Raw genomic sequence first — 21,097 nt, forward strand, 5'->3', positions numbered from 1 at the left:
TAAATATATTTATGTATACTTCTCTATATTGTGTGGCTTTTAATTTATTTGTTTTTTTGATTTCACAATATTTCGATCGACCAAGAAAATAAATTTTACCACATAAATTTTTCGTGTTGGGTTTTGCTTCTCTGGTTTTTCGTATATTTATTTATTTATTTATTTGTTTTTATTTCCTTTCGCCTCAAAATACACAATTTATTGAAAATCTGTGAGAAACAAAAGAACACAAAGTAGTCATAAAAATCTCCCCCTCTCTCTCTCTCTCTGTTTGGTATAGCATATAGTATATTTAGTTCTATATCTATATCTTAAGTATCAACGGATTTGTCGATTGGCAAATGTGCTGCATCCTCATCGGTGTGCGTGGGCACATTCATTGTCTCTGGGCAAACTAATCCCTCCCAAGTAGTTTTTGCCTTCACTTCACATTGTGTCAACATTTTTCTATTGCTAATTTCACGCTAATTTATATTCTTCTTAATATATCGTACTATATAGTCTCGGATATTTGGATAGGCTTTGTTCTTGTTGCCACATCGACTCGCTCACAAGTTGCCACGCTTATTTCGAATAGAGATATACTATATAACATAGATATACCATATACCATATACCATATACCATATACATATAAGTGTCTTTAGCATTTCGCGTCGCATTCCAATAAACCAAAACACAAATACACAAAAACACACAACCATCAGCAATGGGTTCAAAAGTATTCACATAAATTCACATAAATTGCAGTCTTAAATTTCACGCCAATAAATAATGGCATAAATTATTAAACTTTTCGTTTATACATATTGTTTGTTGTCTGCGCTTTTCCTCTTTTCACAAATTCTACACTGAACAAAATAAGAGTTCTAAAACCATGATTTTAATCTCAAGTGCTTATTAAGAAGAAGAACAAAATCGTATAGTTTTAACACTCGCAACAATTTTGAAGCGTTTACTACGAATTCACAAAACTCTACAAAGTCTACAAAATGTGTATGCAAGACATAAATGATACACAGAAAACAAAAAGTTCGAGAATGAAGAAAAAATCATATAGACTTAAGACCAAAAAACTTATTATAAGATCAAGAAAATATTTTATTACTTATCTATTTTTTTTTTATCATTTTATGATTCAGTTATTCAATTGTATGTTGCTGATGACTTAACGAAATATTTTTCTTCGAACACTCAAATTTTGATAAAATTTAATACTTTATAGGAATTTCAATGGATTAAAGAATTTTGTAACACAAATCTAGAATTTTTGGTCTTATTTTGAAAATTTGTCATATTTTTAGACTTATGTTCTTAGTTTAAAGAATTTGTGTATTAAAGTTGTCTTATGTCAAGAACGAAATGAATAAGATGAATGTTTTTAATTTTAGAAGTTCGTCTTTTTTTGCAGTGTAGCTAGAAATTCTTGGTGCAAAACCACAAAAATGCGGCAAAAACTAACAGAAATTGTTTTCTATACTTTGTATTACAACACAGACACATACAAGTATTTATCTGGCTGGCTCAATTAATAATCTCATTAAACGTTTAATAGGCCATCGCACACACACTTGTCTCGGCATTTATCAGCACACACTCAGATTTATAGACCTTCTCCCCCTTCCCCTCCCCCTCCTTCGCCTTAATGTGTGTGCTCCAATCATAATTGGCAAGCACTGATAATGCAACCCTCTTTTAGGGTTGCCCCCGTTTAATTATGAAATAATGTCACAAAACAATGTTTGGGGCAGAAACTTTCGCTCACTTTTAATTGACTACAATTTTTGGCATGTGTGTGTGTGCGAGTGTGTGTGCGAGTGTGTGTGTGTGTGTGTGTGTGTTTGTTTTTTGGGCTATTTCTATTGAGGGTCGGTTTAATGTGCTCGTCGCTTTGCCTCCCATTATGAAGTCATAATTTTGTGTCATCTCATGCGGACGCGCCGCGATCGTTGGCCATTGATAAGCCAAACGGAGTCCCAGGAAAAGCGGCGGGAAAATTGTGCGTATGTAGTGGGAAAACAACAACAACAACAACAACAGCAAGTGAAGTGGCGAGGCGAGTTCAAGTGTTTAATTTGCTGCATGCAACCGAATGCAGCAGCAGCAACAGCCAAACACAACAGTGGCAAAAAGCAAGTCATTAACCCTTACGCACACACAGACAGAGACAGATAGACTGCCAGAGAGAGGGAGGGGGAGAGGAAGACAGTCAGTTATAGGCACATTAACAGTTGGCTCTCTAGCCGAAAAACTATGCCAAAAAGTTTCAAGGACATGTGCAGCATACACGCAACAGCAACACATGCGTTTTGCGGCATTTTTCGAGACGCACATTGAGAGCGAAAGCCAGAGAGAGAAAGAGAGAGAGAGCGAGAGGGAGAGTGAGAGAGAGAGAGCGCGCTTGGCGCCTAAGTTGTTGCTGTGATTTTTGTTTCGCCGCCGCAAAACGTGCGTAATTAAAACTGTAGCAATGTGTGTGCGTGTGTGTGTGTGTGTCAGCTGTTGTTTAAGTCTTTAAACTATGCACACACACAAACACACACACAAACACACACAGACAGAGACAAAGACAGAGAGACAAACAGCAGGCAAAGGCAGCCCATATGTATGCTATGCAAAAGTGATTTTTGGCGTTTTAAACTGTTGCTGCTTGCTTGCTATTGTGTGTGTGTGTGTGTGTGTGTGTGTGTGCCTGTGTGTGTGTGTGTGCCTGTGTGTGTGTTGGTTAAAGCCAGGGCAGCAAAACACGAGCATAGGCTTACACAAGCGAGTTGCCATTTTTGAAGCTCAAGGACGCGCCTCGGTTTAAGTTGAAGACGATGCCAAGCAGCTGGCCTTAAATGCCTTTAAAAATGTGTGCAAATGTGCCACACACACAGAGAGAAAGAAAGAGAGAGAGAGAGAGAGAGAGAGAGAGAGAGAGAGAGAGAGGGAACGAGAGCGAGAGAGGAAGAGACTAATACAGCTACTACTTTTTGGCAGGCAGTTTTTGCTACTAATTTTGTCAGGCAGCGAAAGCAACAGCGAGTGGAGAGTGCTGAGTGGAGAGTGGAGACTTTACCTCCTCTGTGTGTAAGGGTTGTGTGCTTAATTTACTACTTCACTCTGTCTGTGTGTGTGTGTGTGTGGGTGAGACAGAGCGAAAGAGAGCGAGAGCGAGAGCGAAAACAAAACTCTTGACGTCGCTTCTTTCTTTAAATTTAATTTCTTTGCTAGTTTTCTTTTTGGCCCCGTTTTGGCTGCCTGCTTAGAAATTTTCATTATTGTTTGTTGTCTGAGGTTAGTTTTTCACTGCCGACATCGTCGTCGTCGCCGTCGTCGTCGCCTTTTGGCACAATTCCTGCTCGGCTGTGCGCCGCCGCCTTTTTACTGCCGGCTTTAATTAGAACATTTTGCACACTGACTGCTGACAGTCTGTGTGCCACACTCTCTGTCTGTCTCTCTGTCTGTGTCTGTGTGTGTGGGGGAGTGAAGAGTAGAAGAAAGGGGGCAACAGTTGGCCAGCTTTAAGCCAAATATAAACAACTTCAAGGCCTTCGCCACCTCAACTCAACTTAACTCAACTCAATTCAACTCAAATTGTTGCAAAAGTCTAGCGGCATTTTGCCTTTTGTGTGTAGTTTGAACCCTTTAATGCTGCGCTGCATGGCGCCTCACAGGGTTAATTTCGTGCTGTGCGCGAAAACCAACAAAAATGCACACACACACACACACACACACGCACACTCGAAGTCCGACACGCGTTTGGCGTGCGGCAACACAGGAATTTGCCACAAAATATGTGGGCAAAACAAAAAAAAACGGAAAGAGAAAAGGGGAAAGAGGAAAGGGGAAAGAGGAAAGGGGAAAAAGGGAACGTTGCCAAGTGTCGCAAGTCAAGCAATTAAAATGCGACTACAATCGATTAATCGATAACTAATCTGTGCCTATTTCTGTCTCTTTTCATTACAGGTACGTTAAACAAACTGATGTAAAGATACTTTTTATTAAACTACAAATGCAAGTAAGACTTTATTCATAGTTCAACTTATTGTTTTTGGTAAATATTTATTATTTATCGATCACTGATTATATTGGAAGCTTATCGATTATAGTGAAAATGTATTTTATAAATTATCTTTACATATTTATCGATCACTAAGTAGAATGTAAATTGAATGTTAATGAAGAGATTGTTAATATTTCATCTTGGCATATTTATCGATCAGTGTTAAATGCTAAAATTATGATTTGGCTTGCCAAATATTTAGTATTCCAAAATGATTGTTTAATATTTATCGATAACTAAATGGGAATAAAATACATTGCATTCGATGCGATTATTATGAACTTCTTCGCATGTTTATCGATCAGTGTTTAATGCCAAAAGTGTGTTATCTTTTTCAAATTGTTGACAATTGATTGTTAACTGGGATTTTTACTAGATTATTATTAAAAGCAGTTCTGCGTACATTTATCGATCACTAAGCGATACACAACTCTTATCTTTGTATGATTATCGATCACTTTCTGACACATTAAGAGAACACACAATGCATAAATACTTAGTTTTGGCTGTTCAAATATATATTCTCTAAGTTATCGATTACTTATCGATCGCATTAGGTATCTTCAAGCCTAAGAATAGTATCTGCAGCGTGTGGTTGTGATGTTGCATGTTGCTCATGTCGCAGCCTTCGTTAATTAGGCTGCGTCTGCGCAATGTGCAACAAGAACAACCCCTGGAAAGGAAGTCGCCGAGATCATTCAAGGGGCGGAGAAGGGGACGCAACAGTTCCACATATTTCATATATTAACGTGTGTGTGTGTGTGTGTGTGTTGTGGCATAAGTCCACATTTTGATTTATATGCACGCCCGCGCATCTTTTATTTGATATTTTTTTTTTTCGACTCTTCGATTTTTGTTGTCGTCGTTGAAGTTGTTGTTGTTGTTGCTACTTTTCTTGTGAAAACTCGTTTCGAATGTTATGCAAATTGAGAACTGAACTGAACCGCAAAGCAACTAAAGCCAACTGAGCTGAGAAATCAAATTAAAACGCAAGCGAACGCATCATTTGCACTGCTTCCCTCTCCCTCTCCCTCGCTCTCTTTGAGCTTCATTGTCAGCCCTTATGCGTGTCTTCCCCCCCTCGGGAACTGCAACCCCCTCTCGCTCAGACTATAAAAGTGCTGCTCCTAGCAGCCAAGCTGAATCCCCTTCGGAGCACATTTTTAATTTGAATTTCCGTTGAGCATAAAAATCTCATGTGGCTGTCGTCTGTGTGTGTGTGTGTGTGTGCGTGTGTGTGTGCGAGTGTGTGTGTGTGTGTGCCTAATAAATCTATAAAGTGGCAAACGCAAGTACACGCATTATTACTTTGATTTTTTTATGATGAAGACAGGAAGCGACGTCGTCGTCGTCGTCGTCGTCAGTCGAAGCAACCCACACAAGAGCAAACTATAAAATCTGTATCTGCAGACTTGAGTATCTGTATCTGTGACTGTGACTGTGACTGCGACTGCGACTGTAGCTGTATCTTTAGCTCTTGCTGCCTTTGTTTTCGTCGCGTTGATTGCTTTGATTTGACGCTGAGCTGAGCTGAGCTCAGCTTCATCATTCGGTTTTTTTTTTTTTGGGATTGGGATTGGGATTGCTTTCAATTTATTTTGAACTTCCGTTTGTTCTACATTGACATGGCAAAGTCGCGTTCAAGTCGTCGTCGCTACAAATCGAATTCAATTAAGTGTCTTTCCGCCGCCACGTCCGCTCCACGAATATATAGTATATATTTAACTATCGCAACTGATTTACCAGTTAAACGCAACACTTTTTCTGCTCCCCTCCCTTTCCCCTTTCCCCTTTCCCCATTCGTTAGCGTTTTCCGTTGCCGTTCCCTTCATCTTCGCTTCGCTTCGTTTTCCTCATTGTTTTCTCGACTTGGCAATTGATCATACTAATGATTATTATCTGAGCATCGTAATCGAGCCAACTAACGAACTGACCATCACATGAGAGAGACATAGAGAGAGAGAGAGACAGAGAGAGGGAGAGGAAGCTGCTGCTGGTGATGATTTAAGTCAACTTAGCTCGATTGTTGCTCATTGTGCGATTGTTAAACACCGGATGTTTAGCTAAGATCACAGATGAACACCACAAAATCAAATCAAATAAATATCAAGAATGATATAGCGCTCTCTCTCCCTCTCTCTCTCTCTCTCGCTCTTTTTTCTTTTGTCGAACGCTTATGTAACTTGAACTTGGCATCGAAAACGAGCAAATCTTTGGCACACTTAAACTAACAATATATATTATAATATAAATTTTGAACGTATGTGCGGAACTTTCCATAGGAAATCTGTAGAACTTTCCATAGGTAAATTTGAATATGCATCAAATAATTTGAATTAATAATAAATGGCGAGCAAAGATTGAAGTTGATTGGTTGGCAAATCGTACATATATATATATATATATATAGTACATATATGCTATAGGAAATACATTCAGAATGCGAGCGAAAGAGAGAAAATGTGAGAACAAAAAAAAGCCAAAGGCAAAAGGCAATTTATTGCTAGTGGAATTCTATCCACATAGCAAATCCATACACAAGTATCTATGTGTGTGTGTGTGTGTGTGCCTCCTCTCTATATACCGAATGGTGGAAATCCTGCGAGCTCGAAAAGAAATAAATTTTTCTTATGTGCCGCGATTTTCTTTTGCTACTCGATTTTCATTTCTGCTAACGCGCGCAATCAAGAACTGGGAACAGCAGCTGTCCCCCCTCCCCCTCCCTCTCCCTCTCCCTCTCCCTCTCCCTCTCCCTCTCCCTCTCCCTCTCCCTCTCCCTCTCCCTCTACCAATCCCCTCCCTTTCTCATTCACACACACAGAGACAGACACGAAGCTGCCTCGAGAGCTTTTCGCCATTTTGTCCCTCTGTCTTTGCCTCCCACTTCGGCTCCTTGGATACTTCCCCCCCCCCCTGTGAAACGAACAATTTTTTCATTTGCTTTTTACACATATCGAGAAATATCCTTGAATCGAAATATATACGGCTCCTCCCACGGAAAAATCTATACGTCAGAAAGAAACAGCAGCCGGTCATAAAAAAAGCAGAAGCAGAAGCAGGAGCAAATAAAAAGAAGGAAAATACAAAAACAGGAGACGAAAAAGCCGAAAGTGAAGATGAAATAAAATAAAGCAGCAGCCAAAGCAGAGGCAGAGACAGAGGCAGAGGCAGAGACTGAGCGACTGAATGGGAATCACAGAGATAGAAGAGGAAGATGGGAATGGGAAATGGGGATGGGGGCAGGGAGGGAGGTCGACTAGGGGAGCTGGCAAAGGAAATAAAACACACACACACACACACAGAGAAGAGGGGAGTAGGAGGAGGAGGAGGAGGGAAAAAAATGTGAAAACGTACAAGAACAGAAAGAAAACCGAACGAAACGAAACTCGGATAAAAATAGGGAGCGCATAAAAATTGGCAGCAGCTTTGCAGCCAGCGTGGTGAGGGGGACGGGGACGGGGACGGGGGTAGGGGGCTGACTGGGCAGACAGCGTCGCAGACAAGCAGAGGTCCCCCTCTCCTCCATCCCCCCTCCCGGCGGGCAGGCAACCACACCCCATTTGGCAGCTGTACCGCCCAGAGAGCTGAGGAGGAAAGGTTGAAGGCAGCCGACAGCAATGTAGGGAGCGATGCTAAGGGAAGGGGAGGGAGAGGGGAGCAAGGGGGGCTGCTGCCATCGTCTCGGATAAAACGACAAATGTGAAAGGACATTGTCGTCGTCGTCGTCCTCGACATCGTCCTGCCACACAGACTTCTCTGCTCGTTATTACCGACGACGACGAAGTTACAATCATGGCTCGCTCGTAGCTACATTCCCCGATAGTGATGAGTGGTGAGGTGGTGAGGGGTGAGGGGACAGGGGGGGAGGGGTAGCTGCTCTGTGTGCTCGCTGAGTGCGTCGACACCGTCGATGTTGGAGCTTGTAAAATACCCAACGAGTCGAGTTGAGTCGAGTCGAGTCGAGGACGAAGCCTTGTATTGACAGCGCTTCTTTTTTTTGTATTTTACTAGCTGCACATTTCGATAGTACTTACTATCGATAACTGCATATCGAGGATAAATAATGATAAGTAGGTTATTATTATGCCTTCCTTTGTTAATTGTCATTTAGTTGACAGCTTGAATTAAATATTTAAGACTCAATTGGAAAACAACTTTGACTAAAGATCAAGAATTGCTATCAATAAGTTTCGATCGTTTGCTGTGCTATCGATAGTATTTATTTTGTATAGTATTAACTTATTTATGTATATTATTAATATTTCCCTTTTTAATTTGTTGATTAACATAAGCAACTTTTGTGTTTTGAAATCTATTTTACGTTAATAAGTAAATTTTGGCAAATTATAAACTATTTAGTCTATCTATCGATGGTAACAACTTTAGCCTTGCTTATTTATGGTTTATGGACTTAACATTTTAGATTAAAAAATATCTTTCTTGAAAGGTAAAAGCGAAATTTAAAGATGTTATTCAGCTATAAAATAAAATAATATAAATAGAATCGTTTGGAAGCTTAAACAAATTTACCGAAAATTAAAGAGTTCGAGTTGAGTTCTTTAGTTAAAAGCATACTACAAAATGTGGCATATGAAGATGCAAGATTGCGTGAAGGAGTAAGAGGAAGCAGCAGCAGCAGGAGGAGAAGAAGAAGCAGCAGCAGCAGCAGCGCAATAGGAGACCTCGTAATTTTACAAGTTTTGGCTTTTCCTTTTTTGCTCGCCTGCTATTTTTTTTCCCTTTTTTTTTATATCTGAGAGTATGTGTGACGCGCCCCAAATGTCCTTCCCTGGGCACGTGTGTGTGTGTGTGTGTGTAGGGCTCTACTATATATATAGATATATATATATATATATATATATATATATATATACATATGCTCCTGCTGGCATTTCGTACATTTCGTTTCGTTTCGATTCGTTTGCTTCGGTATTTATCGACCAATGATATTGGAAATATGTCAGAGATGCGCACAAGGCGCCAGCAGTCGCTGCGCTCGGACCCCCCACTACCCCTGCCCCTGCCCCTGCCCCTGATGAGTCCTGGCTAGCCCTCGAGAACTGACAGGCCACAGCCACAGTTAGCCAGCCACACACACACACACACACGCACACACACAAACGGGAGTCGGAGTCAGAGTTGGAATCGGAGTCAGTTCGGCTCCTGGGTCGGTTCTGTGGTTCAATGAGTAAAGGCAATGCCATGAAGGGTGGGTGGTAAGGGGTAGGAAGGCGAGGGGGGGATTGTCGGTCGCTCGTTTCGTTCGACGGTCGGTGCGCATCGATTCGTTTTTGAGTGTTTGGGACGCAAGTTGGAGTTGCCGTTATTCCTCCTCCTCCTGCTCCTGCTCCTCTTTATTTTTATATTCGCATATGTGTATGTACGTATGTGTGAGTTAGCATCCCTCGCACACACACATACACACACTTGTATACATGTTGTCAGCTCATACGCCCCTTTGCTCTGTCGTTCTCTGCCGCTGCCTCTGCCGGCGTCGCAGCTGTCGTTCGAGCAAGCAAGTGTGTGTGTGATTTTTTCCCTGTGCCATTTTGATTGGAAAATCGTACGCAATTGGAAATTTTTGCTATTGGCTGTGCGTTCGATACGAACACGAACGCACACACACACACTCACACTCACACACACAGAAGCAGGCGGGGAGAGTGCGAAGCGAAGCAACGTGACGCTCACTCGCGCACTCATATTATGGAAAATCAATCAGCAGTAGCAATAACAACAACAGCAACAACAACAACGAGCAAAACACAAAAAAAAAGAAATAGCAAACCGTAAAACAAACTCAAACAACGTTGCGCTCTCCTCTCTGCTCTGCTCTCACAGATTTCGGGCTGCACTCGCTCTTGCGCTCTGCATTGCACTTGGCTTACAAGTTGCTTTTTTTTGGTTTTGTTTTTGTTGTTTCTTTAGTGCGACCAAGAAAATTGCAGGCAAAGAAAATAAAATAAAATACAACAGAGAAAGCACTCGAAAAATAAAGCTCAATACAAAACGGGCCATTGAGTGGGAATAGTAGAATACTACGAGTACAAGCGAGCGAGCGTCTCTGTGAGCGAGAGTGAGTGAGCGCGACTCTGGTGTGTGTTTTTGTGTTTTTGGTGAGCACAACGCTGAGCGAGCGAACGAACGTGTGTGTGAGCGAGCGAGCAAGAGCACACATTGCGTGTGCTAACTGCGCTCTCAACCAGTCTCTGCCGTGTGGTGTGTGTGTGAGAGTGCGAGTGCTGAGAGAGTGAGAGAGTGTGAGAGAGAGCGGGGCCCTGCTGCTGCAGTTGATAAGACACACATATGTATGTATGAACGACGCCTCTCTGCTGTTGTTGTGTGTGCGTCTGTGTGTGTGTGTGTGTGTGTGTGTGTGTGCGTTCAATGTATGTTCGATACGTTGAAGCAGAGCAAATGAATGAAAGAGACTCTTGTGTGTGTGCTTGCTTTGCTACGATCCGGAGCGGGGCGGAGCGTGGCGAGGCAGGGTAGCTGCACTCTGAGCTCAGCTGAGTCCGTTCTTTGGCGAGGGGTCGTCGTCGTCGTTTGACGTCGCTCTCTTTTCACTACGTATGCGAGTGTGAGTGTGTGTGTGCGGACATCGACTGCGTCGCCGTCGTCATTATGAACATCATATATAGATAGATTTTTAACAAACCTGATTGGATGTTATTGACTGGCGCACACACACACACACCTACGTCCACTTGTGCTGGCTGATTCGTTCGCCTGCCTGCCTTGCATGTGTGTAAGCCTGTGTCTGTGTGTGTGTGTGTGTGTGTGTGTGCCCCTCTCGTCGCGTATGTGTGTTGGCCCGTTGAAATATATTGACAGAACGACAGAATGACGACCGCTTGTGTGTGTGGCCACCAACTACGGAAAATGGTCGATCGCATGAATGGGCGGTACAGTGGGGTAGATAGGGCGATGCGGTGAGCTAATGTGTGTGCTGATTGCGGGCGGTGCCAATGGACACACGTACCCACACACATATGTACCTACACACACACACATACACGCATGAACACTGTAAGGATTTCGTTGCGGGGAGAAAAACGAACTACATTTTATTCGGCTTCGAACAACCAACGACCACATTCATAGATAAATATTTTAAAATGACTAAAAAAAACATTCAAATGTAAGCATAATAAATACTATTACAAACAATAGTAAAGGAAACTCTCGGAAATAAATAGGTAAAGTTAGGTATTTTTATAGTATTAAAAACATATGAATATAATACAAAATTATCAATAGTATTTTAATATTCAATTTTTACATAATACTAAAATGTATTTATATAGAACACTTTACAGAAACATTGAAACATTAAAATAAAAAGTAAAGCGCAATTAAGTATTACAATATTACAAAATAACTAAAATTTAGGAAATTCAGAAATTTAAGTTTTACGAAAAAATAATATGTGGTATAAAAAGAATTCAGATAACATTCATTTCATGTTTATATATTTATTATTTAGTAGATATAATACACATTTCTAATTATAAGCCTTAAAAACTAATTGAAAATTTGAGAGCGAAAAACAATATTTAATATGAATCATGAATTTAAATGATTTTATTATTCGCGTTGCGTAAACATTTAATGTAAGAGTTGCGAGTCCCAAAAAAAAAAATAGAAATGATCGCTTCATGGATAAATAATTTAGAGTTAATCATGTTCAGTGGAAAATATCTGAATCATGCAAAATGTGCCAGATAAAAATGGTAGCCAAACAATAGGCAATTGAGTCATTGAATGTTTGCCAGAGATATCACTACTGATGACAGAAAATAACGTATGAACTGAAATTGGGTTTATCTAGAGCAAGAGAATAATACTATATAATCAATATTGTTCGCAAATTCTGAATGTTTCTACATAAAATTCGAAAGCCGAATTCGGGAGCTATGCGTTGACATTGAATTGAAAGCGATTGCATGGTTGGCAGCTGAGTTCCTTGGGGTTATTATGTGTTGCAAATGGTCACACGAAGCCCCAATTACACGCACACGCACACACACACAGACGCAACGGCAACGGCAACGCACGAGGTTGAAAACCAATCGCAAGTCGTTCCAATAAAACCAATACCAGTCGAGTATATAGAAAGTTGGGGATGGTGGTGGGGGGTAATGTGATGCCTGTAAAGGCGTTGCCAATAATATTGAAAGCAATCCATATGTACATAATACACACACACACACACACATACATACACACACACGCACACGCATATGAGGTTATGTTGTACATGAGGCTGAAAGGTTAACAGCACTTCCTCGTTTTTAGCTCCATCCCCAAACTCTGATTTTTATATGATTTTTTTTCTGTCCCTACACACAGAGAGCTTCGTTCGCTCGTGCGTCGCGTTCGTCCAATCGAATTCAATTGACGCTCAATTTTTATGTGCTGAGAACACACAAACACAAACACAAGCACAAGCACACACAAAAGCAGAAGCAAAAGCAAAAACACAAACTCACTCACAGAGAAAAGTCACCTGCAAATTGCGTCCAATGGCTGCCAATATGTTAAATGAAGCAACAGAGAAAAAGCGAAGCGAAGAAGCAGAAAGCAACAAAAAAATACAGACACCCTCCCCCAGTGGGGTGCCCCAATCAGCAGAAAGAGGAAAAAAAAGAAATGAAAAAGCAGCGAGCAAAAGCACCCAATAATCATCGACGCCACTTTACCCCACTGTACCCCAAAACCAAACCAATCCAATCCAATTTGATGTATGTACAAGTCTCTCTATGTGTACGTGTGTGTGTTTGTGTGTGTGTGTGTGTGTGTGAGTATTTCTTTTTACTTCGCCTGCTACATTTTTTTTGTTGTTTTGTGTTCGTCGCTCTCTCTGGGCGCAGTTTTGTCGTCCTTTTCTCCCTTCTTCACTCGCAAGCGCATGTATTGAATTTTTATAAAAACAGCAAAAAAAAAATGAAAGAAAAAAAATAGAAATGAGTGGGGAAGAAAATCAGCAGCCAGACAGCCATAAAAACGCCAGCGCCACTTTCACTCGGCTCAATGCAGCAACAACAACAACAACAACACGAGGCTAAGAACAACCGTTACAGCAGCCACTGAGAGCAGAGCGACAGCGACGCCGACGCCGACGCCAACAGCGCCTTAAAGCGTCGCCTTGCGTCGCGTCGCATCTCATCGCATCGTCTTAAAGCGCCGATTTTTTCTTCTTTTTTTTTCGTTCGTTTTTGGTGTCCGTTTTGTGTGTGCGTGTGTGAGTGCGCGAGAGTATGAGTGAGAGAGAGAGAGCGCCAAGGCGAAATGAGTGAAGTTTTTTTTGCTTCACGGGTGGTTTGCCGAAAAAAAACGTGAACGAAGAGGAGGAAGAAGGAGCAGCAATACATACCCAACATCGATTTCGATTGGGAAGCCATCAACGGCAGCAGCGCCAACGTCAGCGCTGGCGTCAACAGCACCACCAACAACAGCAACAACAATGTGAAGGCAATAGGGCTTCGTGCGTCGTCGGGTGCTCTCTCTCTCTTTCTCTTTCTTTCGTTCGTTCATTCGTTCGGCGCTCTCTGCGCGCCCTTCGTCTGCTTGTATGCTTTTTTTTGCCTTTTGCGTTTTTGGGGGCATTGAATTGAAGGGCGGCTTGGTTAGGGCAAGGAGAAGGAGAAGGAGAGGTAGTGGGAGAAGGAGAGGGAGAGGGAGCGGGAGACCAAAAGGTTGACAAGTTTTGCGCCCAACCAGCGATGAGAAGAAGGACGAATGGGGCGGGTGTCGATATATATTAAGTATATACATGTGAATGTGTGTGTGTTGGTGTGTGTAGGGAAGCGACAAAATAAAAATAAGCAATGGCGAAAGTCGAGAGAAAGAACGAGCGAGCGACGAAGACGAAGACGAAAGAAAGAAATGTAATCAAGTGCACGCACACAAATGCAGAAAGATACGTATGATAAAAATAGTAGCATGCTTTTAGGTGCTAAGCAGCGCACTCAACACTCAACAGCGAAGCCAAAAGGAGTCTGCCTCTATCTCAATCTCTCTCACTCTCGCACACGCACACGCACACACTAGCATGTGTCTCATGTTATTTATGTCATTATTGAATATGCGTTCGAGGCGCAGCCAACCCAAATCCAGAGATGCCAGCGCAGCCAAAGCCAAGCAGCTTAGACATGTGTACGAACACACACACACAGCCACATCTTATGTACATATAGCACACACACACACTCATACACTTTATACATACATATCTTATAGCATGCGTTTTTATGCTTATTCGATTTTATTCGAGTGCTCACACACACACACACACACACATTCGCATCGAGAGATAGAGCTTCAGGATTTGCTGCTGCTGCCGCTGCTTTCCTTTCATTCAGTTGGCGTCGCAGCACACCCCCCCCTTCCCCACCCATTCCCCTCACCATCCAGTGACTGCGACTCCGATTTCTTTTCACTTGGCAGATTTTTCTTTTGCTTTTCATTTCTCGCATTTTTTTTTTGCTTTCTTTGCTTTTTATTTATTTCGTTCGGTGTTACATTTTTTTTTTCTGATATTTTTTCAGCTTCTACTTCTTCTGCTGCTGCTGCTGCTGCTGTTGCTGTTGCTTGCTTCCTTTTTTGCTGGGGCACTTGTGCTCCGCCCCGTTTTATTGTAGGGATTTTGCTTTATACATGCACATGAGTGTGTATGTGTGTGTGTATATAATATATATATGTATCTATACACATGCTATACATAAACGTGCGCTCAATATATATTGTGTGTATAGATATTGTAGATATGTATATACAGGCATTTCTTCTCTTCCTTTTATTATTGCCATTTTTATTTTATTTATTTTCCTTTTTTTTTCTCTTTGCTGCTTCGTTTTTTGGTATTGGGCGCTGGCCACTGCCCGAACCCGATTCCTGGCTTCCGTATCCTTACACTATCGAAAGCTGTCACTTCGTATTGGTTTAAAGTTCTCGCCCAACTTGGGTTGCAACTCTCCACATTTCGTGACTTGATGCGATTCGTAAAGTTGTCTGTGCTCTTCGTTGCGCATACATTTACTTACTGCAACTATAACTTACAATTTAAGCCATTTTTAGCAAAGTCTACACTACTCTCCACTTCTTTATATACTGAAGCACGAAGTAATTGATTCATTTATACTTTTTGAAGCATTTTTAGGAAAGTCTACACTACTCTCCACAAAGTCTCTACTACTCCAAATATTAAAACACGAAGTAATTGCTCTATTAATCCATTCAAAGTATTTTTAGCAAAGTCTACACTACTCTCCGCAGGGTCTCCACTACTCTATATACTACAATTCGAAGTAATTGCTCCATCTTGCATTTTAAAGTATTTCCACGAAAGTCTACACAACTCTCCACAAAGTCTCCACTACTTTCCACTTGTGAAAATTGCTTAGTTTTGCGCAAACCAATCAATTAACTCCCCCTTTTAGCAACTCTACACTAGTTGTCACAAGTCTACACTCCAGAATTGCGCCTTAGTTTAGCGCTTGTGTTGCCACATTATGCATAATAATCTATTGGGCGCAAACAGAGTTGAGAAATCTCTCCACTACTACGCACTAATTAACTAGATCTGTGCTTATATCCGTTAAGTAGCTCAAGGTTTTGTCACACCCATCACTAAAAACTAAAACTAACTAGCTAACTGACGCCATTGCCTAATCGTATCTACTATAGTCTAAGTACACACACAGATACACAGTCGCTATATATATATGGCCGATTTCTTTTAAATCATTATATGATGCCGTATGTACGACGCCTTTTATAAGCGACATAAATCTTTCAACATGTTTAGTCAACAACTAAACAATTTATGACAACTGTGTGTGTGCACGATTAACTGATATAGCTCTATATCTACATCTATATATCTATACTTGGCTATATATAAATCGGGGAAGTGAAGTGGAGAGAGAGAGAGAGAGAGATTGCGGCTTATCTGCTGCGTCCGTTTATTTATACACCTATTTGTTTGAACACTAAGCTACACATTATTTTGTACATATCATTTGCGAAGATAACCCAATCTTATCTTTATATACGCAACTTAAGTCGCTTAACTGAACAGTCACATCTCCATACATACATATATGTGTATATGTATCTGTATCTGTATCTGTATCTGTTGTCGCTCTGACGTTTTGCTGCCTGTGACCAATAGACAATGAAATCACATCAGAATGGGGCGGACTTGCGACTGACTTGATTACGTCTCTATATAAATATGGCAGCTATTTTCTGGGGCGATATCTTATGCAAACATTCTTCATATTCAGTATATATTTCAGTATCTTTAGCAATATTTAAACGCGACGCGTCGCGATTGCCACACCAAAAAAAAAAAAAAAAACTGCAGTAATTCTCATTCTCATTCTCTTATTCCTCCCATAATAATAAACCTTGTCCGCCGCTCAAAACAATTTATGGCGCTTATAACACCTGACTATAGTCTCATCTACCTACCTCCCTCCCTCCCCTCTCTTCCCCTTCTTTCTTTATTTTGCTGCTGCTGCTGCGGCTGCCACAAATAAAATTGATAAAATTTGTGTAGAAGAAAAATAATCCCAAGAAGCATTTAATTTTTATAATTATGATGATGATGATGATGTTGATGTATTTGTACAAAATGGTTGCTCGCTTTGTTATAGTGTTAACTACACACACACACACACAGTAGCTGGTATTATATGTACACATTATATACACACACACACACACACACACACACGTTTTATTTCATTTCATTTCGTTCGTTCGTTCTTTTTGGAGCTTTAGATTTGATTCCATTTTGTCGTTTATCACAAATGCTGCTGACATGCGTACATAAATACAAATATATATTGTATATATATATATACATATATCAACCACCCCCTCTCCCCCTTCCCCTTCCCCTTCCCCTTCCCCGCTCTCCTTCACGCTCACTCTCGCTCTGTGTGTTGTAGAAGTTTTCGCGTTCAGATTTTTTTTTGTACAATGATTATCTGCATCAGTTGTTAATTGTTATTTGACGCGTTTTAATCGGCTACCGACGTGTCTCGTGCTCGTATCCACAAATCCCGCGTTCGCTACCGAAATTCAGCTACAAATTCACTTCAACCCGCTGCCGAAACCAAAAATACCAAATATTTGAAGCCTTTTCTTCTACCTCTCCCTCAACTTCTTGTAAGTCATCAATTGAAGCTCGATCGCCATCAAATCAGTCACGATCACATCTATTACTATATACTATATAAGGAGAATTCTTATTCTTATTACATTTGCTGAAGATCCAAACAGTTTTTGTGATACAAATTGTTCTATTTTAAATAATATTTGATTATATTAAACATATTATATTATATTATATATCATTTCATTCCTATAACAGAGGTCTATTTAAGAAAAGAATATTATAATTTATTATATTATATATATGTATTCTTTTTCTAATACAAAATTCTCTTATTAATAAGACTCGAAGAACAAAAATATTATAAGTATAGAAAATTTTAATATTTTTTGAGCTTATTTTATAAATAATATTAATATAGAATCAGCTAAAGTTATTGTGTTTCTAATACAAAATTGTCTTATTAATAGGTTGTAAAATATTCAAAGTTTTTTATTGAAATTTTGAATCTTTTTTATGTTAATATTAAAGAACAACGTCAAAATACTTTTGCCACTCTTTATTGATAACATAAGTTAATAATTCTATTATTTACTTGCATTTGCATTTTTTCTGTTTCATTTCATCTTAATTAATGAAATCTCTTTTTCGAAACTCTTTGCAGGTAATTGCAACGCACAAAGTGAACCATAATTTAGGCAACTGGGTTAACCAGCGACCAGAGATCGTAAGTTTGTTAAAAAAGAGTGAGCCAAGAAAAAAAAGACAAGTACATAAAAAAGAGGGAAAAAGAGGTTTGTGTTGCTCGTCTGTTCCCCTTTCTTTCTTTTTTTTTTTTTGGTGTTTATTTGAAGTCTGCGAGGACACACACAAAATGATGATGATAACTATAAGGTTCCCATTCCCTAACCGTCTGTCTGTCTGTCTGTCTGTCTGTCTGACTGTCTTTTTGCCTGTGCATTCATTCATTTGCGTTTCATTCATGTCCTCATCAATGCGACACACACACACACGCACACAAAGAGGCAGGCACAACAAAAAATATGTCAAAACTTGTCTCGTCTGCCTGCCATTAGCAGCAACCACAGCAACAACAACCACAGCAACAACAACGCAGCCCTTGGCAACAGCAACAGCAACAGCAACAGACGTGCAACACGCCCACGCCCACGCCCACGCCTTCGCCCAAGTAGGCGCAACAACAACATCATCAACATTATCATGTTGATTATGAGCTGATGATCAAGATCATCAGACGTTTTAAAGGTTTAAAGCTAAAGTTTTCAAGGCTGCCTTTTTTTTTTGTATTTTGGACTCGGGATTTTTTCGTGAATGAAGTTAACGCTTTTTAACTCTTTAGTTGGCGTCGCCTTAAATGTAATTTATGTGGCAAGGCGACAATAGACGAACAGCAGCACCTTTCTGCTTGCAACACACACTGATTGCAGCTACTGTGCAACATTCTCTCTCTCTCTCTTTCGCTATCTCTCTTTCGTTCTCTCTCCCCCGCATTCATTATATGCAAATTTCAATTATTTGCACAAATCAGACGCACAAGATCTCTCTTCACAACAACAGCAGACGACGACGACGACGACGACGCATTATTATCATCATCTTCGACTTCATTATGGCAATCCGCCTTCATTCCCCCTCTCCATCACTCCACTTCATCAGCAACGATCAGCAGAGAACAGAAAAAAAAAGCAGCGACAAACGTTCAATTCAATTTCTGTTGCTGTCGTTGCCCGTTGAATCGTTTTTATCGGGGCAAACAGGAAGAGCCATAATATAATTTATTGTATTAATTCCCTGCCTCCCTCGCTTCAATACTTCCCTCTCCTCTCCTCTCCCTCTTCGCGTGCCCCGCATAATATTTTCAGCCACGACAGCGACAGCATCAATTGTTGTTGTTGTTGTTGTTGTTGTTGCTGTAAATTTCATTGATATGCCAATAGCCAAAAACATTTACTTATAATTCTTTTTTCTCTCTCTCTCTCTTTGCACTACTTTATAATTTTTGTTGTTTTGCTCATTTTTTTTGTGCTGTATTAATTTAAACATAAACTTGGATTTCCTGTTGCCGATATGCAAAAACCGAACCGAACCGAACCGAAATAAAAAATGAAGAGAGCTTTGACTGATTCTCGTTCTCGTTTGTTCTCGCTTTCGACATAATTCTTTCGATCGAATTTCACAAAAATACATCACGAAAAAAAAAAACAGAAAACAGAATTTGCTGCCCCGATTCTATGTTCGCTGGGAGGAAATTAAATTAAGCGCTTGTCTCGCTTTTGTTTTTTTTTTCTGTGTTTTTTTTTTCATTCCTCTTCTCTTCTCGATTGTCGTCGTGTATTGTTTCGCTGATGAAACGAGCGCATTAAGCGGCAAAATTGCGTGGGAGCATCGATTTTGATTTGATTTATGCTGAAGGTCAGAGGCGACTCAACTCAACTCAACTCAGTTTGAAACGAAGTGAACACAAAGCGGGGCAAACGTTGCTGGTTGCTGGTTGCTCGTTGCTGTTGCTGTTGCTGCCACACGACAACGGCAGCAGCAGCAGCAACAACAACAACGATGTCTGGCTGCCGGAACCAGAAGCCGCAAGTGCAATATGCCACGAAAAGAGGCGCTGCCACACATGCGGCATGCAACACACGCACACACATAGTTGCTGACAAATTGCAAACAGTCGCAACTGCAACTGACGACAGTTTTGTTGACACAAAAGTTGTTGTTGCTGTTGTTGTTCTTGTTGCTGCCGCTGTGTTTGGTTTTTTCGTGCCGCACTTTGGGGCATGAGTTCAAACGAGTGTGTGGCATTATTATGCTGACATGTTGCACATTATTGAATGCCCAGGCGTGGGTGCCAGCGAAAGTAATAAACTGAGCAACAAAAAAAGATTGAAGAAGTTTTCAAAAATGATTGAAATTCACTACAAGCTGTGGAAAAGGTGCTGGAAAGGGGAAGGGAGAAAGGAAACAGGTTGAAAATTGCAAGTTCTATGATAGATTGAAGAACAAATATAAAAATAAATAGTAGAAACTATAAATGGCAAACAAATTCAGAATCTTTGACCCTCCCACCAAGCTGTGGAAAAGGTGCTGGAAAGGGGAAGGGAGAAAGGAGAAAGGAGAAAGGAAGCATGGCAAAAATATAAGTGATAAATTGAAGAACTAATATTGAAAAAATAGTAGAAAATATAGAAAATTAAGAATTTTTGACACTCCCACCAAGCTGTGGAAAAGGTGCAGGAAAGGGGAAGGGAGAAAGGAGAAAGGAGAAAGGAAGCATGGCAAAAATAATTAGGAAATTATTCAAATTTTAATTTTCAATTTTAGATGCAAGTTAAAAGCAAAGGATTTTAGTTATATTCTTAGTGAAAGCGCTTGAATAAAGATTTAAAGATTGCGACTTTAGTTGGCAACAGAACTCAAGTGGAGTTGAGTGTTGAATGTTTTGTTCAGCGTTCGTGTGACATTGAAAACCCAAAATGCAGACAGCCAAGAGGGGGTTGAGAGGAGGTTGTGGGTGTGTGTTTTTGTTGGCCATCAAAATGCGTGCAACATATTTGCGCGACCTGCGCATGTTGTTGACACTGCCAAGGCTGGGAAGCCAGCGGCTTGTGGTGCTTGCCGAGTGAGTAAGGAAGCGAGGATGGATGGATATGGGAGGGGGGAGTCAGTGTGGACCAGTGGGCACTGCAATTGACACAATTTTCGCACAGACAACAACAACGATGACGACGATGACGACGATGATGATGACGATGGCAAGGCCGGCCGGTCTGGCATTGACCAAGCAGCCGCACGTGGCAGTCGCTGTGTGTGATATGTGCTCTGCACACGATGATGATGATGATGATGATGATGATACTACACTCGCTGGCCACACACACACACATACGCATGCAATTGAT

General features: G+C 40.7%; 1 protein-coding gene across 5 annotated transcripts in view; it reads left to right on the forward strand.

The window, feature by feature from the left end:
- The window catches only part of LOC133849576 (homeobox protein cut), an 89,646-nt gene that overhangs the window by 15,428 nt on the left and 53,121 nt on the right, over positions 1–21,097 (forward strand). For 4 of the 5 annotated variants that reach the window (XM_062285749.1, XM_062285753.1, XM_062285750.1 and 1 more), the window contains exon 2: positions 17,842–17,904. The exons of the other annotated variant lie outside the window; for it this stretch is intronic. In XM_062285749.1, the coding sequence (XP_062141733.1) occupies positions 17,842–17,904 (63 nt within the window). The remainder of the gene's footprint in view (positions 1–17,841; positions 17,905–21,097) is intronic. 5 annotated transcript variants of the gene reach the window in all.

The sequence above is a fragment of the Drosophila sulfurigaster genome, chromosome X (assembly GCF_023558435.1).
Source record: "Drosophila sulfurigaster albostrigata strain 15112-1811.04 chromosome X, ASM2355843v2, whole genome shotgun sequence".
Taxonomy (NCBI): domain Eukaryota; kingdom Metazoa; phylum Arthropoda; class Insecta; order Diptera; family Drosophilidae; genus Drosophila; species Drosophila sulfurigaster.